We start from the raw sequence: 19016 nt of genomic DNA on the forward strand, positions 1-19016 counted from the left end.
CGAGCAGGGCCCTGCGCGCCGGTGAGCCTATTTTACATAGGCCTACCGGCGCGCGCAGAGCCCCGGGACTCGCGTAAGTCCCGGGGTTTTCGGAGGGGGGCGTGTCGGGGGCGTGTCGGGGGCGGGACCGAGCGCAGCACCGTTTTGGGGGTGTGTCGGGAGCGTGTCAGGGGCGGGGCCGGGGCGTGGTTACGGGCCGGGGCGGTCTGGGGGCGTGGCCGCGCCCTCCGGACCTGCCCCAGGTCGCGTCCCGGCGCGCTAGCGGCCTGCTGGCGCGCGGGGATTTACGCCTCCCTCCGGGAGGCGTAAATCCCCCAACAAAGGTAAGGATGGGGTTTAGACAGGGCCGGGTGGGTGGGTTAGGTAGGGGAAGGGAGGGGAAGGTGAGGGGAGGGCAAAAGAAAGTTCCCTCCGAGGCCGCTCCGATTTCGGAGCAGCCTCGGAGGGAATGGGGGTAGGCTGCGCGGCTCGGCGAGCGCCGGCTATACGGAATTGATAGCCTTGCGCGCACCGATCCAGGATTTTAGCGGCTACGCGCGTATCTACTAAAATCCCGCGTACTTTTGCTTGCGCCTGATGCGCCAGCAAAAGTACGCCAAATCGCGCGGTTTGAAAATCTACCCCATAGTGTTTATAACAACCGTGTCAGTATCAGTTAACCATGATTCAGTGAATAATAAAAGATCAGGTTTTTTTATCATCAAGTAGGTCAACAACTACTGGTGTTTTCTGCCTTATAGACTGTGCGTTGCAGTATTTTATAGACAGTGATGAAAGAAATAATGAAGCTGTAGTGATCACTGGAGTAATTTTAGTGAGAAAGTTCCTACATTTTATTTATTTATTTATTTATTTATTTATTTAGGGGTTTTATATACCGGCATTCATGATATAATCACATCATGCTGGTTTACAGTAGAACAAGGGGCCTGCAAAAAATTACAACTGGAACCTGTGCAAATGAAGAAGCAGTTACAATGAACAAGGAAGATCAAACTGGGAGAATAGAGAGATACTGTAGGAATTTAACAACATATAGGGTTATTAAATCAGATAGGGTTATTTGACAACATATAGGGTTATAAAATCAAATAGGGTTATTTACAATGCTCATACGTTCTTTGACTCATACTTCCTTCTTCTGCAGTTGTTAGATGACTTGCTATAGTTGCCATTGCCTGTGACAACCATTCTGTTGTGGTTGAGAGAGGCTGCTGACATTCTGCTGGAATAGGTGCAGCATGGTAGTGTTGAAACAGATCTGCCGGGTACTTGTGACCCAGACTGGCCACTATCAGAGACTGGATGCTGGGCTCAATGAACCTTGATCTGACCCAACATAGCCTATGCGGGCTCAGAAGAGGAAGTCATCTAGACCCATGTGGACAGGAAGAAGGCAGCTGTGTAGCCCAAAGAAGGGATGGGGCAGCATCAGAGCATTCTTCCATGAAGCAGGAAGTTGGAGCAGGGCAATGTCAGATTAATATTCTACAGAATAGAAAAGAGCGAGGCAGCATAACCCTACAAGGCAGGAAGAAACAGGAGCTCCATTGACTAATGGAGGAGGCTGCTGTCACTTGTAGGTCCAAGTTAGTGGGAGAAAGAGAGGGAGAGAAGTGTGTGAAAGTGAGCATGTATGTGTATATGAGGAAATGAGTGTGTGAATAGGCAAGTCTGCGTGAGAGTGGCCATGTGAGTGTGAGGGTATGAGGGACTGTGGGAGTGGGCATGTATGTGGAAAAGAGAGAAATACGTGGGCTTGACTGTTTGGAAGAGAGAAGTGAGAGTGGTGTGTGAGAGCATGTGAGAATGAGTATGTATGTATATGAGTTTGTTACAGTATGCAAGAGAGGAGAAAGTTTGTGTGCATACCTCTACCCTGGCCTTCTCCCCACCCACTAATCCACAACAATCTCAGGGTAACTGCAAAGTGAAAGTTCCTAGGTATCTTTCAATTTTTCACTGATTCCTACTGTAATTTGGGTTAGGACAGCAAACGTAAATTGCGGGTAGCATACTCTTCCAGCACTGTATCTGAAGGAGCAGCACTGGAAGCACCAGAAGCAGGTAAGTGCATACCTCACTCCTGACTGGGGTTCTTAGGGTCGGGAAAGGGTGAGAAGGGTCCAGGGGGATGAGGAGAAGTGGCCCAAGGCTTAGGGATTGTGGGTGAGTGAAGGGTGGCAGCGGGCAGCGGGCAGCCTGATTTAGCAAATGTTGCTTACCTGTAACAGGGGTTCTCACAGGACAGCAGGATGTTAGTCCTCACATATGGGTGACATCATCAGGATGGAGCCCAATCACGGAAAACTTCTGTCAAAGTTTCCAGAACTTTGACTAGTCCCTACTGGGCATGCCCAGCATGGCACTAACCCTGCAGTCAGCAGGGGTCCCCTTCAGTCTTATTTGAAAGCTACAGGCAGTGCTGAAAAATAAAATAATAAAACGTTACGAACCCAACACCACGGGGCGGCGGGTGGGTTTCATGAGGATTAACATCCTGCTGTCCTGTGAGAACACCTGTTACAGGTAAGCAACATTTGCTTTCTCACAGGACAAGCAGGATGGTAGTCCTCACATATGGGTGAGTACCGAGCTGAGGATCTCCGAACATGCACCAAATGTACCCAACGGCGTGCAACAGGCACAACAACTGGGGTGGAATTTGTTAGAGGGCATCCTGAACCCCACCGGGTAGGTGGAAGGGTGTTGGTACGTCACGTTGGAAATAGGTTACGCAGGACAGACTGGCTGAAGACGGAATTTTATCTTCCGGCTTTGTCCAAGCAATAGTGGGCTGTGAAAGTATGGAGAGAACTCCAGGTGGCAGCCCTGCAAATGTCAGGAAGTGGCACCAATCGTAGGAGTGCTACTGAAGTCTCCATGGCCCTCACAGAGTGTGCTTTAACACGATCTTGAAAAGGAATGCCTGCTTGCTGATAGCAAAAAGATATGCAGTCCGCCAACCAGGAGGAGAGAGTCTGCTTACCCACAGGTTGCCCTAATTTGTTGGGGTGGAACGAGACGAATAACTGAGTGCTCGTCCTGTGGGCAACTGTACGGTCTAGATAAAAAGCTAGAGCCCGTTTGCAGTCAAGGGTATGCAGAGCCTGTTCCCCTGGATTGGAATGGGGCCTGGGAAAGAAGGTAGGTAGTATGATGTATTGATTAATGTGAAACTCCGAAACTACCTTAGGTAAAAATTTAGGGTGAGTGCGGAATGCTGCCCGATCCTGCAGGAGTTTAGTGTAAGACGGATAGGTAACTAGGGCCTGTTACTCACTACCCTGCAAGCTGAGGTGATAGCCAAAAGGAAAATCATTTTCCATGTGAGATATTTCAGATCACAGGAGTGACGAGGCTCGAATGGTGGTTTCATGAGCCGACCAAGAACCAGGTTAAGGCCCCAAGAAGGGGCCGGAGTACGTAGAGGTGGCTTGATGTGGAGCAAGCCCTTCAGAAAGCGTGTTACAAGGGGTTGTACTGAGATAGGGACATCCCCGATACCTTTGTGGAAGTCGGCTACCGCACTGACATGCATTCTAATAGAAGATGTCTTGAGACCCGACTTGACAGATGCCAAAGAAAAGGAAAAGGGATCAAGGAACTGAGAAGCACACCATGATGTGAACCTTTTCCATTTATAGGAGTAAGATTTTCTCGTGGAAGGCTTCCGTGAAGCAATCAAGACACGGGAAACTGGGTCTGAAAGGTTAAGTGGTTGAAGAATTAACCTTTCAACATCCATGCCATCAGGGACAAGGCCTGAAGATTGGGATGGCGTAGGCTCCCGTTGTTTTGAGTGATCAGAAGCGGGTCCTGTCCCAAGGGAATGTGCCTGCAGATGGAGAGATCCTGTAGTATTGGAAACCACACTTGGCGTGGCCAGTGAGGTGCTATCAAGATCATGTTTCCCTTGTCCTGGTGTAACTTCACGAGAGTCCTCGAGAGAAGAGGAAGTGGAGGGAATGCATAAAGCAGACCAGTTGCTCATGAGAGGAAGAATGCATCTCTGGGCTGAGAGCCTTTGCTGGGGATGAGGGAGCAGTAATGGTCCACTTTGTGGTTTTGAGGGGACGCAAAGAGGTCTGTCTGAGGATGACCCCATTGTCGGAAGATGGAGTTCACTACCGAGAGGTTGAGAGACCACTCGTGCGGTTGGAAGACACGACTCAGGTTGTCTGCTAGAACATTGTCCACTCCCGGCAAGTAGGTGGCCCTGAGGTACATCGAGAGGGAGAGAGCTTCCGCCCAAATCTGCGCAGCTTCCTTACACAGAAGAAAGGAGCCTGTGCCTCCCTGCTTATTGATGTACCACATGACTACCTGGTTGTCCGTCTGAATCAGGATGACTTGATTGAAAAGGCAATCCTGAAAAGCTCTGAGAGCATACCACATTGCTCGAAACTCCAGGAAATTTATCTGGTGTTTGGCTTCCTCTGGAGACCAAAATCTTTGTGTCTGCAGATCGTTCACATGGGCTCCCACCCGAGGTTGGAACCATCGGTGGTGAGAATGACTTGAGTATCTGGCACATGAAAGGGCAATCCCTGGAGGAGATTGTTCTGATTCTTCCACCAAGCGAGAGACAGACGGTGATGTGGACAATGTTCGACAGAGGCTGAACAGCTTGAATCCATTGTGACTTCAGAGTCCAATGTATGAGTCTCATGGCCAAGCGGGCCATTGGTGTGACATGGACTGAGGATGCCATGTGACCCAGGAGGATGAGAAATTGGCGTGCAGTTGCAGTATTCTGAGACTGTAACTGGTGAGCGAGAGACACGAGAGTTAACGCTCGTTGTTGAGGTAGAAAAGCTTTTGCCTGCAAGGTGTCCAAATCTGCCCCAATGAACGACAAGGTTTGAGATGGGACTAAATAGGATTTCTCGTAATTGATGAGAAATCCTAGTGAAATTAGAGTGTCTAGAGTCAAATCGAGGGACGACCGAGCCGCTTGTTGGGTTAGAGCCCTGATTAACCAGTCGTCCAGATAGGGGTAGATGTGAACACCTTCTTTTCTGAGGAAAGCTGCGACAATTACGAGACATTTGGTAAAGACTCGTGGTGCAGATGCCAGGCCGAACAGAAGCACTCGGTATTGATAGTGTTTGGGGCCTACTAAAAACCTCAGGTATTTGCGATGAGTTGGAGTTATCGCAATGTGTGTGTATGCATCTTGGAGGTCCAGAGAGCAGAGCCAGTCTCCTCTTTGTAGAAGAGGTAGAAGCGATCCCAAGGTAACCATCTTGAACTTTTCCCACTGGAGGTACTTTTTGAGAGCACATAGGTCCAGGATTGGACAAACACCCTCCGATTTTTTGGGGATCAGAAAGTACCGGGAATAGAACCCTAGGCCTTGCTGCAAGTACGGAACGGGTTCTATTGCTCTTGATTGGAGAAGGAGGGAGACCTCTTGTTCCAGAAGAATGGAGTGGTCGGACGATCTCCACGTCTGAAGAGGTAAGGAGTCCGGTGGCAGGGCGAGAAAGTTCAGATGGTAACCCTGAGCAATGATTGCCAATACCCATTGGTCGGTTGTGATTGACTGCCACATGTTGAGAAAGTGGCACAATCCACCTCCCACTGGTATGTTTGGAAGAGGAATATGGCTGCTGCTCTCCAAGCGAAAGTCAAAAGCCTGAAGCAGGTCCTGGCTGGGGAGCTGCTTGTGGTTTCTGCTTTTGGACTTGGCAAGGTTGAGGCTTCTGATAAGTTCTCATAGTACAGGACCTTGCTGGTGGTGGGTAGGCCTTCCTTGGACGGTAGAAAGAGTTCTTAGAGTCCTTCCTGAAGGGCTGCCTTGAGGAGAAGTCTGACGGCATCGAAGAGAGCTGTTTAAGGGTCTCATGATGGTTTTTTAATTCAGCCACCATTCGTTGAATCTGTTCACTGAACAGATTATCTCCCACTCACGGCAGGTTGGACAACCAGTCTTGCACTTCTGGGCGAAGGTCAGAAGATCTGAGCCAGGCCCCCCGTCTTGCTGAAATGGCAGCTGCAGACACTCTGGTAGAGGTGTCGAATATGTCATAAGATGTTCGAATCTCATGTTTTCCTGCCTCAAAACCTGTTAACAAGGGTTTGTAGCTGATCTTGGAATTGTTCAGGTAGGGACTCAGATAGTTCCTGTATCTGTTTAAAGATGGCCCTATTATATTGGGTCATATAAAGCTGGTAGGCAGCAATTCTGGAGATGAGCATGGCTCCTTGGAACACTCATCGACCAATGTTGTCTAGGAACTTTTATTCCTTAGCAGCAGATGAGTGAGGTTTTATTCCTTAGCAGCAGATGAGTGAACTTTTATTCCTTAGCAGCAGATGAGTGAGGTTTTGACCTTTTCGCCTTCTTCTGAGCTGACTCTACCACAACTGAGTGGTGGTCGAGCTGAGATTTTTGAAAACCTGGGGCTGACTGAACTAAGTATGTAGTGTCAGTCTTCCTGTGAACTGGAGCAATTGATCCAGGATTTTCCCAGTTCTTTTTGAGAAGATCAAGAAGTACTTGATGAATGGGAATAGAGGTGATTACCTTGGGGGCATCCAGAAATTGGAGTAACTCCATCATTTGGTGCCTGTCATCCTGTCATCCTGTTCCGTCTGAAGTTGAAAAGGAACCAACTCAGACATTTCCTTCACAAAATTTATGAATGAGAGGTCCTCTGGAGAAGAACGCTTTCTACTTTCAGTAGGAGAAGGTGGTGAAGGTAAGTCATCGGTGTCTGTTGAAGTATCATCACCCCAAGTATCATAAGGATCAGCAGACTGTCCTGTAGGACGAGAAGGGGGTTGGATACCTGAAGGCCCCGGGCGAGGCTCCGAAAAAAATCGAAGGAATTGCCGGAGGCACCAATGATGGCATGGAAGGCATCGGTGCAGGCATCGATGGCGCCAATGGTGTCAGTGCCGGAGGAACCTGGAGACATTGCATCGCCTTTTTGATGGCCTCCTGAACCAGCCGGTCCAGTTCTTCTCGGAGACCTGGAGCAAGCAGCCCCGGCTCCAGTAAAGAAGAGGGAGGCAGAGGCACAGCCGGAGGGACCACCTTTACAGGCGGAATCGCGGCTCCCAAACCCTGATCGGGTGAGGATGGCCTCGATGACCCAGTCGCAGGAATGGTCAGTGGTTTCTTCGACAGTGGCTCGGACGGTGGCGAGGTCGATGACTTCGCTCCCTTGACGGTCCGAGTCTTGTGATGTCGATGACAATGTCTCTCCCTGCGATCTCCTCGATCCTGAGGGGGAGTAGCGGGTGTCGATGGCCGTGAAGACGTCGATGGTGGTCGGTCACCGATCGGTGGTCGATGCTGGTGCGAAGTTGATGGTGCCGGTTCCGATGACGTCGATGCAATGGACGGAGTCGGGGACTGAGCACGGAAGAGGAGTTCCATCTTCTCCATTCTGGCTTTGCGACCTTTTGGTGTCATGAGGGCACATTTGGTGCAAGTCAGGACATCATGCTCATGGTCCAAATACATTACACAGACTCCATGGGGGTCTGTGATAGACATGGTGTGAGTACAGTCTGGGCACTGACGGAACCCCGACACCATGGCCATTGAAAAAAATAGAGCCACGGTACAGTCGACGGCCAATAGGCCGCAAGGGCCAAACTCGACGGTAAACGATGGAAAACGGAGAAAAACTTACCGGAGTACTGCGGTCGAAGAAAAGTTAGAGGAGGGACCCCTGTGGGGCAATTTAACTTTGAATAATTCCGTGAGGAAAATTCCTGTCAGGAATCACTTCAGAGCTCCTAAACCGTGAGGCTACTGCTGTGCGGAAAAAAGAAAAATGAAGGGGGACCCCTGCTGGCTGCAGGGTTAGTGCCATGCTGGGCATGCCCAGTAGGGGCCAATCAAAGTTCTGGAAACTTTGACAGACGTTTTCCGTGATTGGGCTCCATCCTGATGATGTCACCCATATGTGAGGACTACCATCCTGCTTGTCCTGTGAGAACAATTTTAACAATGAAATGGGGAAGGGGTCTTTTATGAAATTTTCATAAATGAAGGTGGGAGGGATGGAATTGGGTAACAGGCCCACTTTACATTTTTTTTAACTTTGCAGTGCTAATTAATTGGATATCTTTGAAGATATCTAAGTAGCAAGTTATCTGGCCAAACAAGGCCAGATAACATAAAAACATAACTGGTTATATTCAAACATAGCTAGAAAGGTTTTTTTTATTAAGTTATTCAGCAACATATAGCCAAATAACTTTAGATAAGCATGTTCAGCAGGACATTTATCCACCTGAATATCAGGGACAAATTATCCAGCTAACTTTAGAAAGATAACTTGTCCACATGCTGGCTTACTGAATATGTATCTCAATATATATCTATACACAAACATATATACATATTTTTTAGTCTGATTATGTATATGGCCAGACATGACCCATTTTATAAATAATTATAATAATTTACCGTATGGATCTGCATCCACAAGTGTAAAAATAGGAATATGAAATGTATCCCAGAGTTTTCGTACTAACAGCCTTGTATTCAGATCTGGGATTCCTTTTCCCTAGACAAAATGAGAAAATAAAAACAGCAAAAAGTATAAAATTTTCAATTACAAAAAGGAAAAAGTATTTAGTTTTATTTATTTATTACATTTATCAACTGCCCCATTTCAGAGATTCAAGGTGACATAATATTAATTAAAAAAAAACACTTCAATAAAAATTTAAATAAAACATACAATAAAATTATAAAAAAAACTTTAAAATTAAAGTTTTTAATTAACTTTAAAATTATTATAAAACTCAACAAAAACCTAATTCTGTACAGGTACAGACATCACTGGAACTCTCTTCCGCCAGATCTCCGCCAGGAACATTGCCATATCACTTTCAGAAAAAAATTAAAAACTTGGCTGTTCGCCCAAGCATACCCCTGAAGAAACCGCAGGATCACCCCCACAGTTACATACCCCGCGGTTGCGTCCTCCTTCAGCAACTCAAAAAAGGAACTATTTCTCGACTAACTGCACTTTAATATAACTTGCCTTATATTACACACCACGTAATTTTGTATATAATGCTTACCATGTAAACACTCACGTTTCTGCTTATTTGCTTTGTTCTCCAGTTAGAAATTGTTTAACCTATCCTTTTCTCTAACAACCTAGTTCCACATTCCCTGTTATAATGTAATTTCTTGCTTCCATTGTTAACTGGTTTTTCCCCCTAGTTCATTGTAAACCGGTACGATAAGACCTGGTCTTGAGCATCGGTATATTAAAAGAATTTAAATAAAAAAAAAAAAATCTTCTGCAGGGATCAGGAGCTGGCAGAACTGGCATTGATTTTCTGCCTGACCAACCATCTTCCCTTTGAGTTGAGCATCCGGTGCTGGTGGCTGGCAGGTCATCTGGAGGGCAATGCACCAGGTCAGCAACAGGGTACTCACAGGAACAAGGAGCATACTGGCAAGTCAGGGAGGACAAAGAAAGAAGACAGGGCAAAACTGCAACAGGGAGCAGGGCAAGGGATACACAGGAGAGCTAGGTCACTAGGAGACCTAGACAGAACATAGGAAGGGCCACTGGGAGATCCACAAGGAGCGGTGATGAGGAATTTTAAGTAACAGTTCCTTACTCTGCACTCTCCTCATGCAGCAAGCAATGTGACTGTTATAGAAAGCACAGGCTTTCTAGGTCAATTTTTTGGTAACACACCGGAAGCTGAGTTAGTACTTAACACCTTCCACCCCTTAGTGACACACCAGTGTGTCCCGACACACTGGTTGAGAACCACTGCTCTAATCAACTGCAGAGTTGTTTAGCAACTGGCCTTCTCAATCTACTGGGATCAAAGGTCATGAATAGTTGAGAAGCTTGATGGTGAAGTTGGGTAGATAATAGACCAGGGCTCTCTTACAGGTTTATTAGTTGAGCTATGACTACACTGAGGTCCCAAGAGAGATCAGAGCCCCTTCCACTTGCTGGTGATGCACAGCAATAACACTGAGATGAACTTTGACTGAAAATGTGCTAAGGCATTAGGACGAGAGGCAGAATAAGTACTGAAGAAAGTCCTTGAACTACCAGAGAAGGTATCCAAAAGCTGGTCCTACACTAAGTTGAGAACCTCTTCCATCTGAAACTGTAGGATCTTCTGGTTGAAGTTGTCCTATTAAAAATCAGAACAGCCTCCACCTTTTTGAGGAGAAGTAAGGAGAAGACTACTGTGTGCTCAACATCCTTGCAGTGAAGGCTAGCAATGGCAAATTTGGATGGCAGACCCTGCCTTCCTCCTGTGTTATGACAGTCTGAGACATTCCCAATGCATCCAGAGTCTGAAATGACAAATGGACGGATATGGATATCACACTTGCTGTGGCCAGGCTTGTGATACAAGAATTATCTTTGCCTTGACCCAAAGGACCTTCTGGACAGTCCTGGTGATTAGAGGAATAGCTGTGTATGCATAGGAGGTAATTTTCAAAAGGAGTAACTTGCATAAAAGTAGCATATACACGCTTAAGTAGCTTGAACTAACATATATGCTATTTTATAAACATTAAAAATACATACATAATTTTGCTTTCGTATGCACATTTACCAAAATGGGCCATTTTAGGATGTTCTAGAGCAGGGCCAAGAGGAACTCAAGTAAGTTGCTAGTTTATAAGAGATTTACGTTAATACATTTAGTAACTTATTTGCGCAATTTTACATCTGATAATTATGTAATGCAATTAATATTAGTCTTGTCTGTTTGCTATTGTTGAGTAGGAGGTCTGGATAAAATATTAGGAGAGTCTCAATGAGCAGTAGACAGAATGGGTGAACTGGTGGAGGTATGGGCAAACTGGTGATTTCAATTACATGCACATGTTTTAAAATATACCAGCTTCCATATATAAATCAGGGTTTTATGCAAGTAAGTTATTTTTCTTTTGTGCATAAAATATATACATGTATGTTTATAAAATAGATAGGAAAAGTATGTGCTTTCAATGCACTGAGGTATTCACGTGTAATCAGATTATAAAATACTGTAGTAGTTCTCCACATAGCTATATACACACATATATGAGACTGCATGGAGTTAAGAACATAAGAACATAAGAAAATGCCATACTGGGTCAGACCAAGGGTCCATCAAGCCCAGCATCCTGCTTCCAACAGTGGCCAATCCAGGCCACAAGAACCTGGCAAGTACCCAAAAGCTAAGTCTATTCCATGTTACCATTGCTAATGGCAGTGGCTATTCTCTAGGTGAACTTAATAGCAGGTAATGGACTTCTCCTCCAAGAACTTATCCAATCCTTTTTTAAACACAGCTATACTAACCACATCCTCTGGCAACAAATTCCAGAGTTTAATTGTGCATTGAGTAAAAAAGAACTTTCTCCGATTAGTTTTAAATGTGCCCCATGCTAACTTCATGGAGTGCCCCCTAGTCTTTCTACTATTCGAAAGAGTAAATAACCGATTCACATCTACCCGTTCTAGACCTCTCATGATTTTAAACACCTCTATCATATCCCCCCTCAGTCGTCTCTTCTCCAAGCTGAAAAGTCCTAACCTCTTTAGTCTTTCCTCATAGGGGAGTTGTTCCATTCCCCTTATCATTTTGGTAGCCCTTCTCTGTACCTTCTCCATCGCAATTATATCTTTTTTGAGATGCGGCGACCAGAATTGTACACAGTATTCAAGGTGCGGTCTCACCATGGAGCGATACAGAGGCATTATGACATTTTCCGTTTTATTCACCATTCCCTTTCTAATAATTCCCAACATTCTGTTTGCTTTTTTGACTGCCGCAGCACACTGAACCGAAGATTTCAATGTGTTATCCACTATGACACCTAGATCTCTTTCTTGGGTTGTAGCACCTAATATGGAACCCAACATTGTGTAATTATAGCATGGGTTATTTTTCCCTATATGCATCACCTTGCACTTATCCACATTAAATTTCATCTGCCATTTGGATGCCCAATTTTCCAGTCTCACAAGGTCTTCCTGCAATTTATCACAATCTGCTTGTGATTCAACTACTCTGAACAATTTTGTGTCATCTGCAAATTTGATTATCTCACTCGTCGTATTTCTTTCCAGATCATTTATAAATATATTGAAAAGTAAGGGTCCCAATACAGATCCCTGAGGCACTCCACTGTCCACTCCCTTCCACTGAGAAAATTGTCCATTTAATCCTACTCTCTGTTTCCTGTCTTTTAGCCAGTTTGCAATCCATGAAAAGACATCACCACCTATCCCATGACTTTTTACTTTTCCTAGAAGCCTCTCATGAGGAACTTTATCAAACACCTTCTGAAAATCCAAGTATACAATATCTACTGGTTCACCTTTATCCACATGTTTATTAACTCCTTCAAAAAAGTGAAGCAGATTTGTGAGGCAAGACTTGCTCTGGGTAAAGCCATGCTGACTTTGTTCCATTAAACCATGTCTTTCTATATGTTCTGTGATTTTGATGTTTAGAACACTTTCCACTATTTTTCCTGGCACTGAAGTCAGGCTAACCAGTCTGTAGTTTCCCGGATCGCCCCTGGAGCCCTTTTTAAATATTGCGGTTACATTTGCTATCCTCCAGTCTTCAGTTACAATGGATGATTTTAATGATAGGTTACAAATTTTTACTAATAGGTCTGAAATTTCATTTTTTAGTTCCTTCAGAACTCTGGGGTGTATACCATCCGGTCCGGGTGATTTACTACTCTTCAGTTTGTCAATCAGGCCTACCACATCTTCTAGGTTCACTGTGATTTGATTCAGTCCATCTGAATCATTACCCATGAAAACCTTCTCCATTACGGGTACCTCCCCAACATCCTCTTCAGTAGACACTGAAGCAAAGAAATCATTTCATCATTTAATCTTTCCGCGATGGCCTTATCTTCTCTAAGTGCCCCTTTAACCCCTCGATCATCTAACGGTCCAACTGACTCCCTCACAGGCTTTCTGCTTTGGATATATTTAAAACCCAATGCATGGATAAAAGGGGTGGAGTAATGGCATATCAGGGGCATTTTGGCAGGGAGGGGGGTGCTACATTTATGTGCGTAAATTCCATTTTAAATCCCATGCTTGCAGCACACATCGGGCTATTACTCACGCTTATTTGCTTCTGCTGTTGAGGTATGTCTGAAGAAAACTCTTTTTAATCCTAAAATGACTGGGTGAGAAGTCTAGGTAAACTGCGGGAGTGCAGGCAGAAGAATCAGAGGGGTCTGGATGACCTAAAGAGAGATTGGGCAAATTAGCTATTTCCTTCACACATGCATGTTTTAAAACCTGCTTTGCTGCGCGCATTAAAGCCGACAAATTCCAAAGGAAGATAGGCAAATAACATTTACTCGTGTAACCACTTAAAACACTGGTAAACAATGTTTTTGTTCCCTTCAGGCTTTTTGGTGTTCCAAATAGATTTTATGATGCTGATGACAGATATTACTTCAAAATTTGTACATCACGTAAGGTTTTTGAGAAATGGCCAATTTTGTGTTACAATAATTGTGAAATTTTAAAACAATCTCGCATACATATATTTTCTTGCTGGACTAGTTTTTATGATTTTTAAAATTCATGTCGTATTTTTGACGGCCATAAGCAATGTAACATGTAACAGAGACTAACTTTTTTTAAAATACACCAACAAACTGCCTGTTCATGCCAGAACTTGCTTGGGCAAGCTCCAGCTCGGCTGCAAGATTCCAACTTGTTTCCATGATGATGCAGCCTTATATAAGCAGCAACAATGAGTAGTCTTCTAAGCAACGTCTGTGTGAATGAGTGAATCGTATCGCTAAAACTGTTGAGTTTAAAGCTTGTGGATTTAATTTCATATACTTTATGAAATGTCACACCAATGTTGTAATAGCCATGACATGTTTTGTTACTTCTGTGGTGAGTTTACTCTGAAAGCACAGAAAAGGATTATGACTGCACTCATTAAGAAGGCATATGAGTTATTCTTTGGGTGCAAAATTGGTGACCAGAACAGAGCAAGGGCTCCTCATATATGTTGTGCATCTTGCGCTAGTAGTCTGCAAGCTTGGCTGAAAGGTGTGCAACCATCCATGCCGTTTGCCATCACAATGATATGGAGGGAACAGAAAGATCATATAATTGACTGTTACTTCTGCATGATGAATGTGTCAGGATACTCATCAAAGAACAGGAAGTTTATTGAGTACCCTAACCTTGTATCGGCAATGAGACCAGTGCTGCATGATGACAGTCTTCCTGTTCCAAAACCACCAGAGGTGTGGACACTTGAGGATGAGGAAGTAGCGATGATGGCGAGCTGTCGCAGATGGAAGCTACGGCTGATCCTGACTTTGTGCCATCAACCTCCAGCGATTCTCATTTAATATCTCAGTCAGAGCTGAATGATCTGATCAGATTTGGCTTTATCAAAGAGTCAGGCGGTGCTACTTGGGTCATCTGAAATGAAAATTTCAGTATTTCGCAGCCGTCATGAAGATTTGACAAACTATTTCAACCAAGTAGACAGTCTGACCTTTTGCTGCAACATCAATGAATTGCTTTGTGCTCTCGGATGTGACCACGACCCAACAGAATAGTAACTGTTTATTGATTCATCAATCTTAAGTTTGAAGGCTGTTTTGCTGCAAAACGGCAATATCTACCCATCAATACCTGTCGGATATGCCATTCATATGAAAGAAACTTATGAGAACATGCAGCTACTGCTGAACCACATTGAGTACTCGAGGTACAACTGGAATTTGTGTGGTGATCTCAAGGTAGTTGCAATTTTACTGGGTCTGCAGCTTGGTTACACCAAGTATTGTTGCTTCCTTTGTGAGTGGGAAAGTCGAGCAAGAGATGTGCATTACGTCAGAAAAGTCTGGCCTCTCCGCAAGAAGTTGGTTCCAGGACAGAAGAATGTTGCGCATGACCCATTGGTGGATCCAAGTAAGATATTTCTTCCACCATTGCACATCAAACTTGGGCTAATGAAAAACTTCGTTAAGGCAATGAACAAGCAAAGTAAAGCCTTTGATTATTTGCGGAAAATGTTTCCACGCATAAATGATGCCAAGATAAAAGAAGGAGTTCTCGTTGGCCCACAAATCTGAGCTGTGATGGACAGCCACTTTGATGGTCTTTTGCAAGGTACAGAATGTGTTGCGTGGACAGCCTTCAAGAATGTTGTTTGTAACTCTCTAGGCAACTATAAGGCAGCAGACTATGTTAAACAGGTTGAAAATCTGCTTCAGGCATACAAATTGATGAAATGCAACATGTAATTGATAGAGATGTGAATCGTGTGATCGATCATCTTAACGATCGATTTTGGCTGGGGGGGGAGGGAATCGGATCGTCGAGGTTTTGTTTTTTTTTAAATCGTGTAAATCGTAAATCGGGGGAGGGCGGGAAAACCGGCACACTAAAACAACCCTAAAACCTACCCCAACCTTTTAAAATAAATCCCCCACCCTCCTGAACCCCCCCAAATGTCTTAAATTACCTGGGGTCCAGTGGGGGGGGGTCCCGCTGTGATCTTCCACTCTCGGGCCACGGGTGCGTTAATAGAAATGGCGCCGGTGCCACCTTTGCCCTGTCATATGACAAGGCAAAGGTGGCACCGGCGCCATTTTGGTTCCTGTCCCCCGACGTCACGAGCGCAGGAGATCGCTCCTGGACCCCCGCTGGACCCCCAGGGACTTTTGGCCAGCTTGGGGGGGCCTCCTGACCCCCCCAAGACTTGCCAAAAGTCCAGCGGGGGTCCGGAAGCGACCTCCTGCACTCAAATCGTATTTGCAGTATTGCAAAATGGCGCCGGCCAAAAGTCCCTGGGGGTCCAGCGGGGGTCCAGGAGCGATCTCCTGCGCTCGTGACGTCGGGGGACAGGAACCAAAATGGCGCCGGCGCTACCTTTGCCCTGTCATATGACAGAGCAAAGGTAGCGCCGGCGCCATTTCTATTAACGCACCCGTGGCCCGAGAGTGGAAGATCACAGCGGGACCCCCCCACTGGACCCCAGGTAATTTAAGACATTTGGGGGGGGGGGTCGGGAGGGTGGGGGATTTATTTTAAAGGGTCGGGGTGGGTTTTAGGGTTGTTTTAGTGTGCCGGTTTTCCCGCCCTCCCCCTTCCCCTTCCCCCGATTTACGATTTTTGACAATAAATCGGGGGAATTCCTATTGTATATCGCCTCTAACGATTTTTGACGATTTAAAATATATCGGACGATATTTTAAATCGTCAAAAAACGATTCACATCCCTAGTAATTGAAGATACATTTTCTTCATTCCCACTTGGACTTCTTCCCAGACAACCTTGGCGCTGTGAGTGACGAACATGGTGAAAGGTTTCATCAAGACAATGTCAAAATGGAGAAACAGTATCAAGGCAAGTGGAACCCCTCCATGCTGGGTGACTATTGTTGGACTCTCATCTGCGAAGCGTCGGACAGTGAATACAAACGAAAATCTGCAGCAAAACATTTTAGTTTTGTTTTCTGGTGCCAACACTGCCATTATAGCTTATGCCGCTACAGACACGTAACAATGCTTACGGGCGGATTTTAAAAGCCCTGCTCGCGTAAATCCGCCCGGATTTATGTGAGCAGGGCCTTGCGCGCCGGCGCGCCTATTTTCCATAGGCCACCGGCACGCGCAGAACCCCGGGACGCGCGTAGGTCCCGGGGTTTTTGGACGGGGGCATGTCGGGGGGCGGGGCCGAACGACGTGGCGTTTTGGGGGAGGGACATGGCGTTTCGGGGGCGGGCACAGGGGCGTGGTTTCGGGCCAGGGCGTTCCGGGGACATGGCCGCGCCCTCCGGAGCCGCCCCCGGGTCGGGTCTCGGCGCGCCAGCAGCCCGCTGGCGCGCGTGGATTTACGTCTCCCTCCGGGAGGCGTAAATCCATGGATAAAGGGAGGGGGGGTTTAGATAGGGCCGGGGGGTGGGTTAGGTAGAGGAAGGGAGGGGAAGGTGAGGGGAGGGCGAAAGAGAGTTCCCTCCGAGGCCGTTCTGATTTCGGAGCAGCCTCGGAGGGAACGGAGGCAGGCTGCGCGGCTCGGCGCGCACCGGCTGGCCAAAATCGGCAGCCTTGCGCGCGCCGATCCAGGATTTTAGAGGATACGCGCGTATCTTATAAAATCCAGCGTAATTTTGTTTGCGCCTGCTGCGCAAACAAAAGTAAGCGATTGCGCAGTTTTTAAAAATCTACCCCTTAATGTATTTCACACTTTTCTGGCAAACAGTACGTGATACAGACATAATAAATGCATATTTGTGTTCAGCTTGTTAAAATCTACTTGTTTCGCCGAAGGTTGTGGAGGAAACAAAATGTTCCCAGAAAATTGTTTACCAATGAAATTAGGAACACACACTTACATGCATTAGGTGTATTTTAAATCATGAGCATACACTTGTGTGAACGATTTAAAATTCCAGCATGTGTGGGCACATGCAAGCTCATTATAAAGTTGCCATCCTTGTGTTCAAAGTAAGTAGTCCAGTAAAAAGAATGAACATGCCATTTAAAAATAAGTTCAAAACAACACTTTAGTATTTATTTGAGAAACAAAACATCTATGCAAAACAATAATGCCTACTTTCATTAGTAGCTGCTGCTGCATAGTTGCAGGGCAGATCAAAATGTGAAACTGAAAGCAGTAAACAGAAAGAGAGTGAGAGAGAGAGAGAGAAAAACAAGGTGTGTTTTATAATATCAACTCAACTCCCATGTTCAATAACAAGCAGTAAGTGCTAAACAAAGAAAGAGGGAAACAATTTAACATTATCTTATTTTACATAACTGTGCATTAATTCAATCCACACAACATACATAAGAACCTTCCATCCATTTTACACTTTTAGGAGTTAATGTTCCCAACACATACCACAAGGTAGGCATTCCCCAGCTCCTGGTGGAGATGTCAGTAGACAGAGTTACTTGATGTGATGAAAAGCACAATAAGAGACCTACATTTAGAACTTTCAGATTTATTCATCACTGAAGAGATGCTGTCATCTAGATTTGGTGGGATAATGGATGATAGGGTTGATTCCATTAGCTTAAGATGCCTTAATTAAGGCCCAACATATGCAGTCAGAGGAGTCACATGCACCACAGCAATCATATGTCTGAGTAGGACAAGGACCAACCTTGCTTACCAGGCCATCAGCAATGTGCCTTTAGACAGGGAAAAGTGCTTTTTCTTGAAACAAGAACATCTTACCAATTCCCAAAAAGAAAAACCAAGACCCTACAGATTTAACAAATTATCGTCCAATTGCCTCAATACCATCCATTGCAAAAATTATAGAATCCGTAGCACTACACCAGCTATCAGAATATATTGATGAAAATAACATCCTACACAATAACCAACATGGGTTCAGAAAAGGTCATAGTACAGAATCTTTACTCACATCATCTTTCGATACAATCAGAGGCTTTGATTCTAATACAAATTATCTACTGGTACTACTTGATATCTCCGCTGCGTTTGATATGCTAAATCACGAAATCCTACTTTCAATTTTATCGCAGATTGGTATCACAGGGCTTGCTCTACAATGGTTTTCTTCATTTTTATCAAATCGTAAACAGAGAACCATGGTTGGTCAATATCATTCGGACTGGTACGCCACTGAGAAAGGCGTTCCACAAGGCTCAGCGCTGTCACCTTTACTGTTTAATCTCTACTTATTACCTCTCTGTCGTCTCCTTGCAGGATTGAACCTCAATTTCAAAATTTACGCAGATGATATACAGTTCACTATACCTTTTACAGAATCCTGGTCCAAAACTTTTTCACTACTAGATTTATATTTATCAACAATAAAAACATGGCTCTCACACAACAGGCTGAAATTAAATACAAATAAGACAGAATTAATTTATTTATCAACTGTACCGGATTCAACCTTTCAACCACCTCCGAATTTTATTTTTCAGAATCAAACTATCACTATAAAACCTTATGCAAAAAATCTGGGTATACTCATCGATTCCAGACTTGCTATGACAAATCACATATCGGACATTGTA

At 45.1% G+C, this 19016-nt stretch overlaps 1 protein-coding gene across 4 annotated transcripts in view; it reads right to left on the reverse strand.

The window, feature by feature from the left end:
• SPO11 (SPO11 initiator of meiotic double stranded breaks) overlaps positions 1–19016 on the reverse strand; it is a 358551-nt gene that overhangs the window by 53364 nt on the left and 286171 nt on the right. For all 4 annotated transcript variants that reach the window (XM_029614938.1, XM_029614929.1, XM_029614946.1 and 1 more), the window contains one exon: positions 8432–8531. In XM_029614938.1, coding sequence (XP_029470798.1) covers positions 8432–8531 — 100 coding nt within the window. The remainder of the gene's footprint in view (positions 1–8431; positions 8532–19016) is intronic.

This window comes from Rhinatrema bivittatum, chromosome 1, assembly GCF_901001135.1.
Source record: "Rhinatrema bivittatum chromosome 1, aRhiBiv1.1, whole genome shotgun sequence".
NCBI lineage: Eukaryota > Metazoa > Chordata > Amphibia > Gymnophiona > Rhinatrematidae > Rhinatrema > Rhinatrema bivittatum.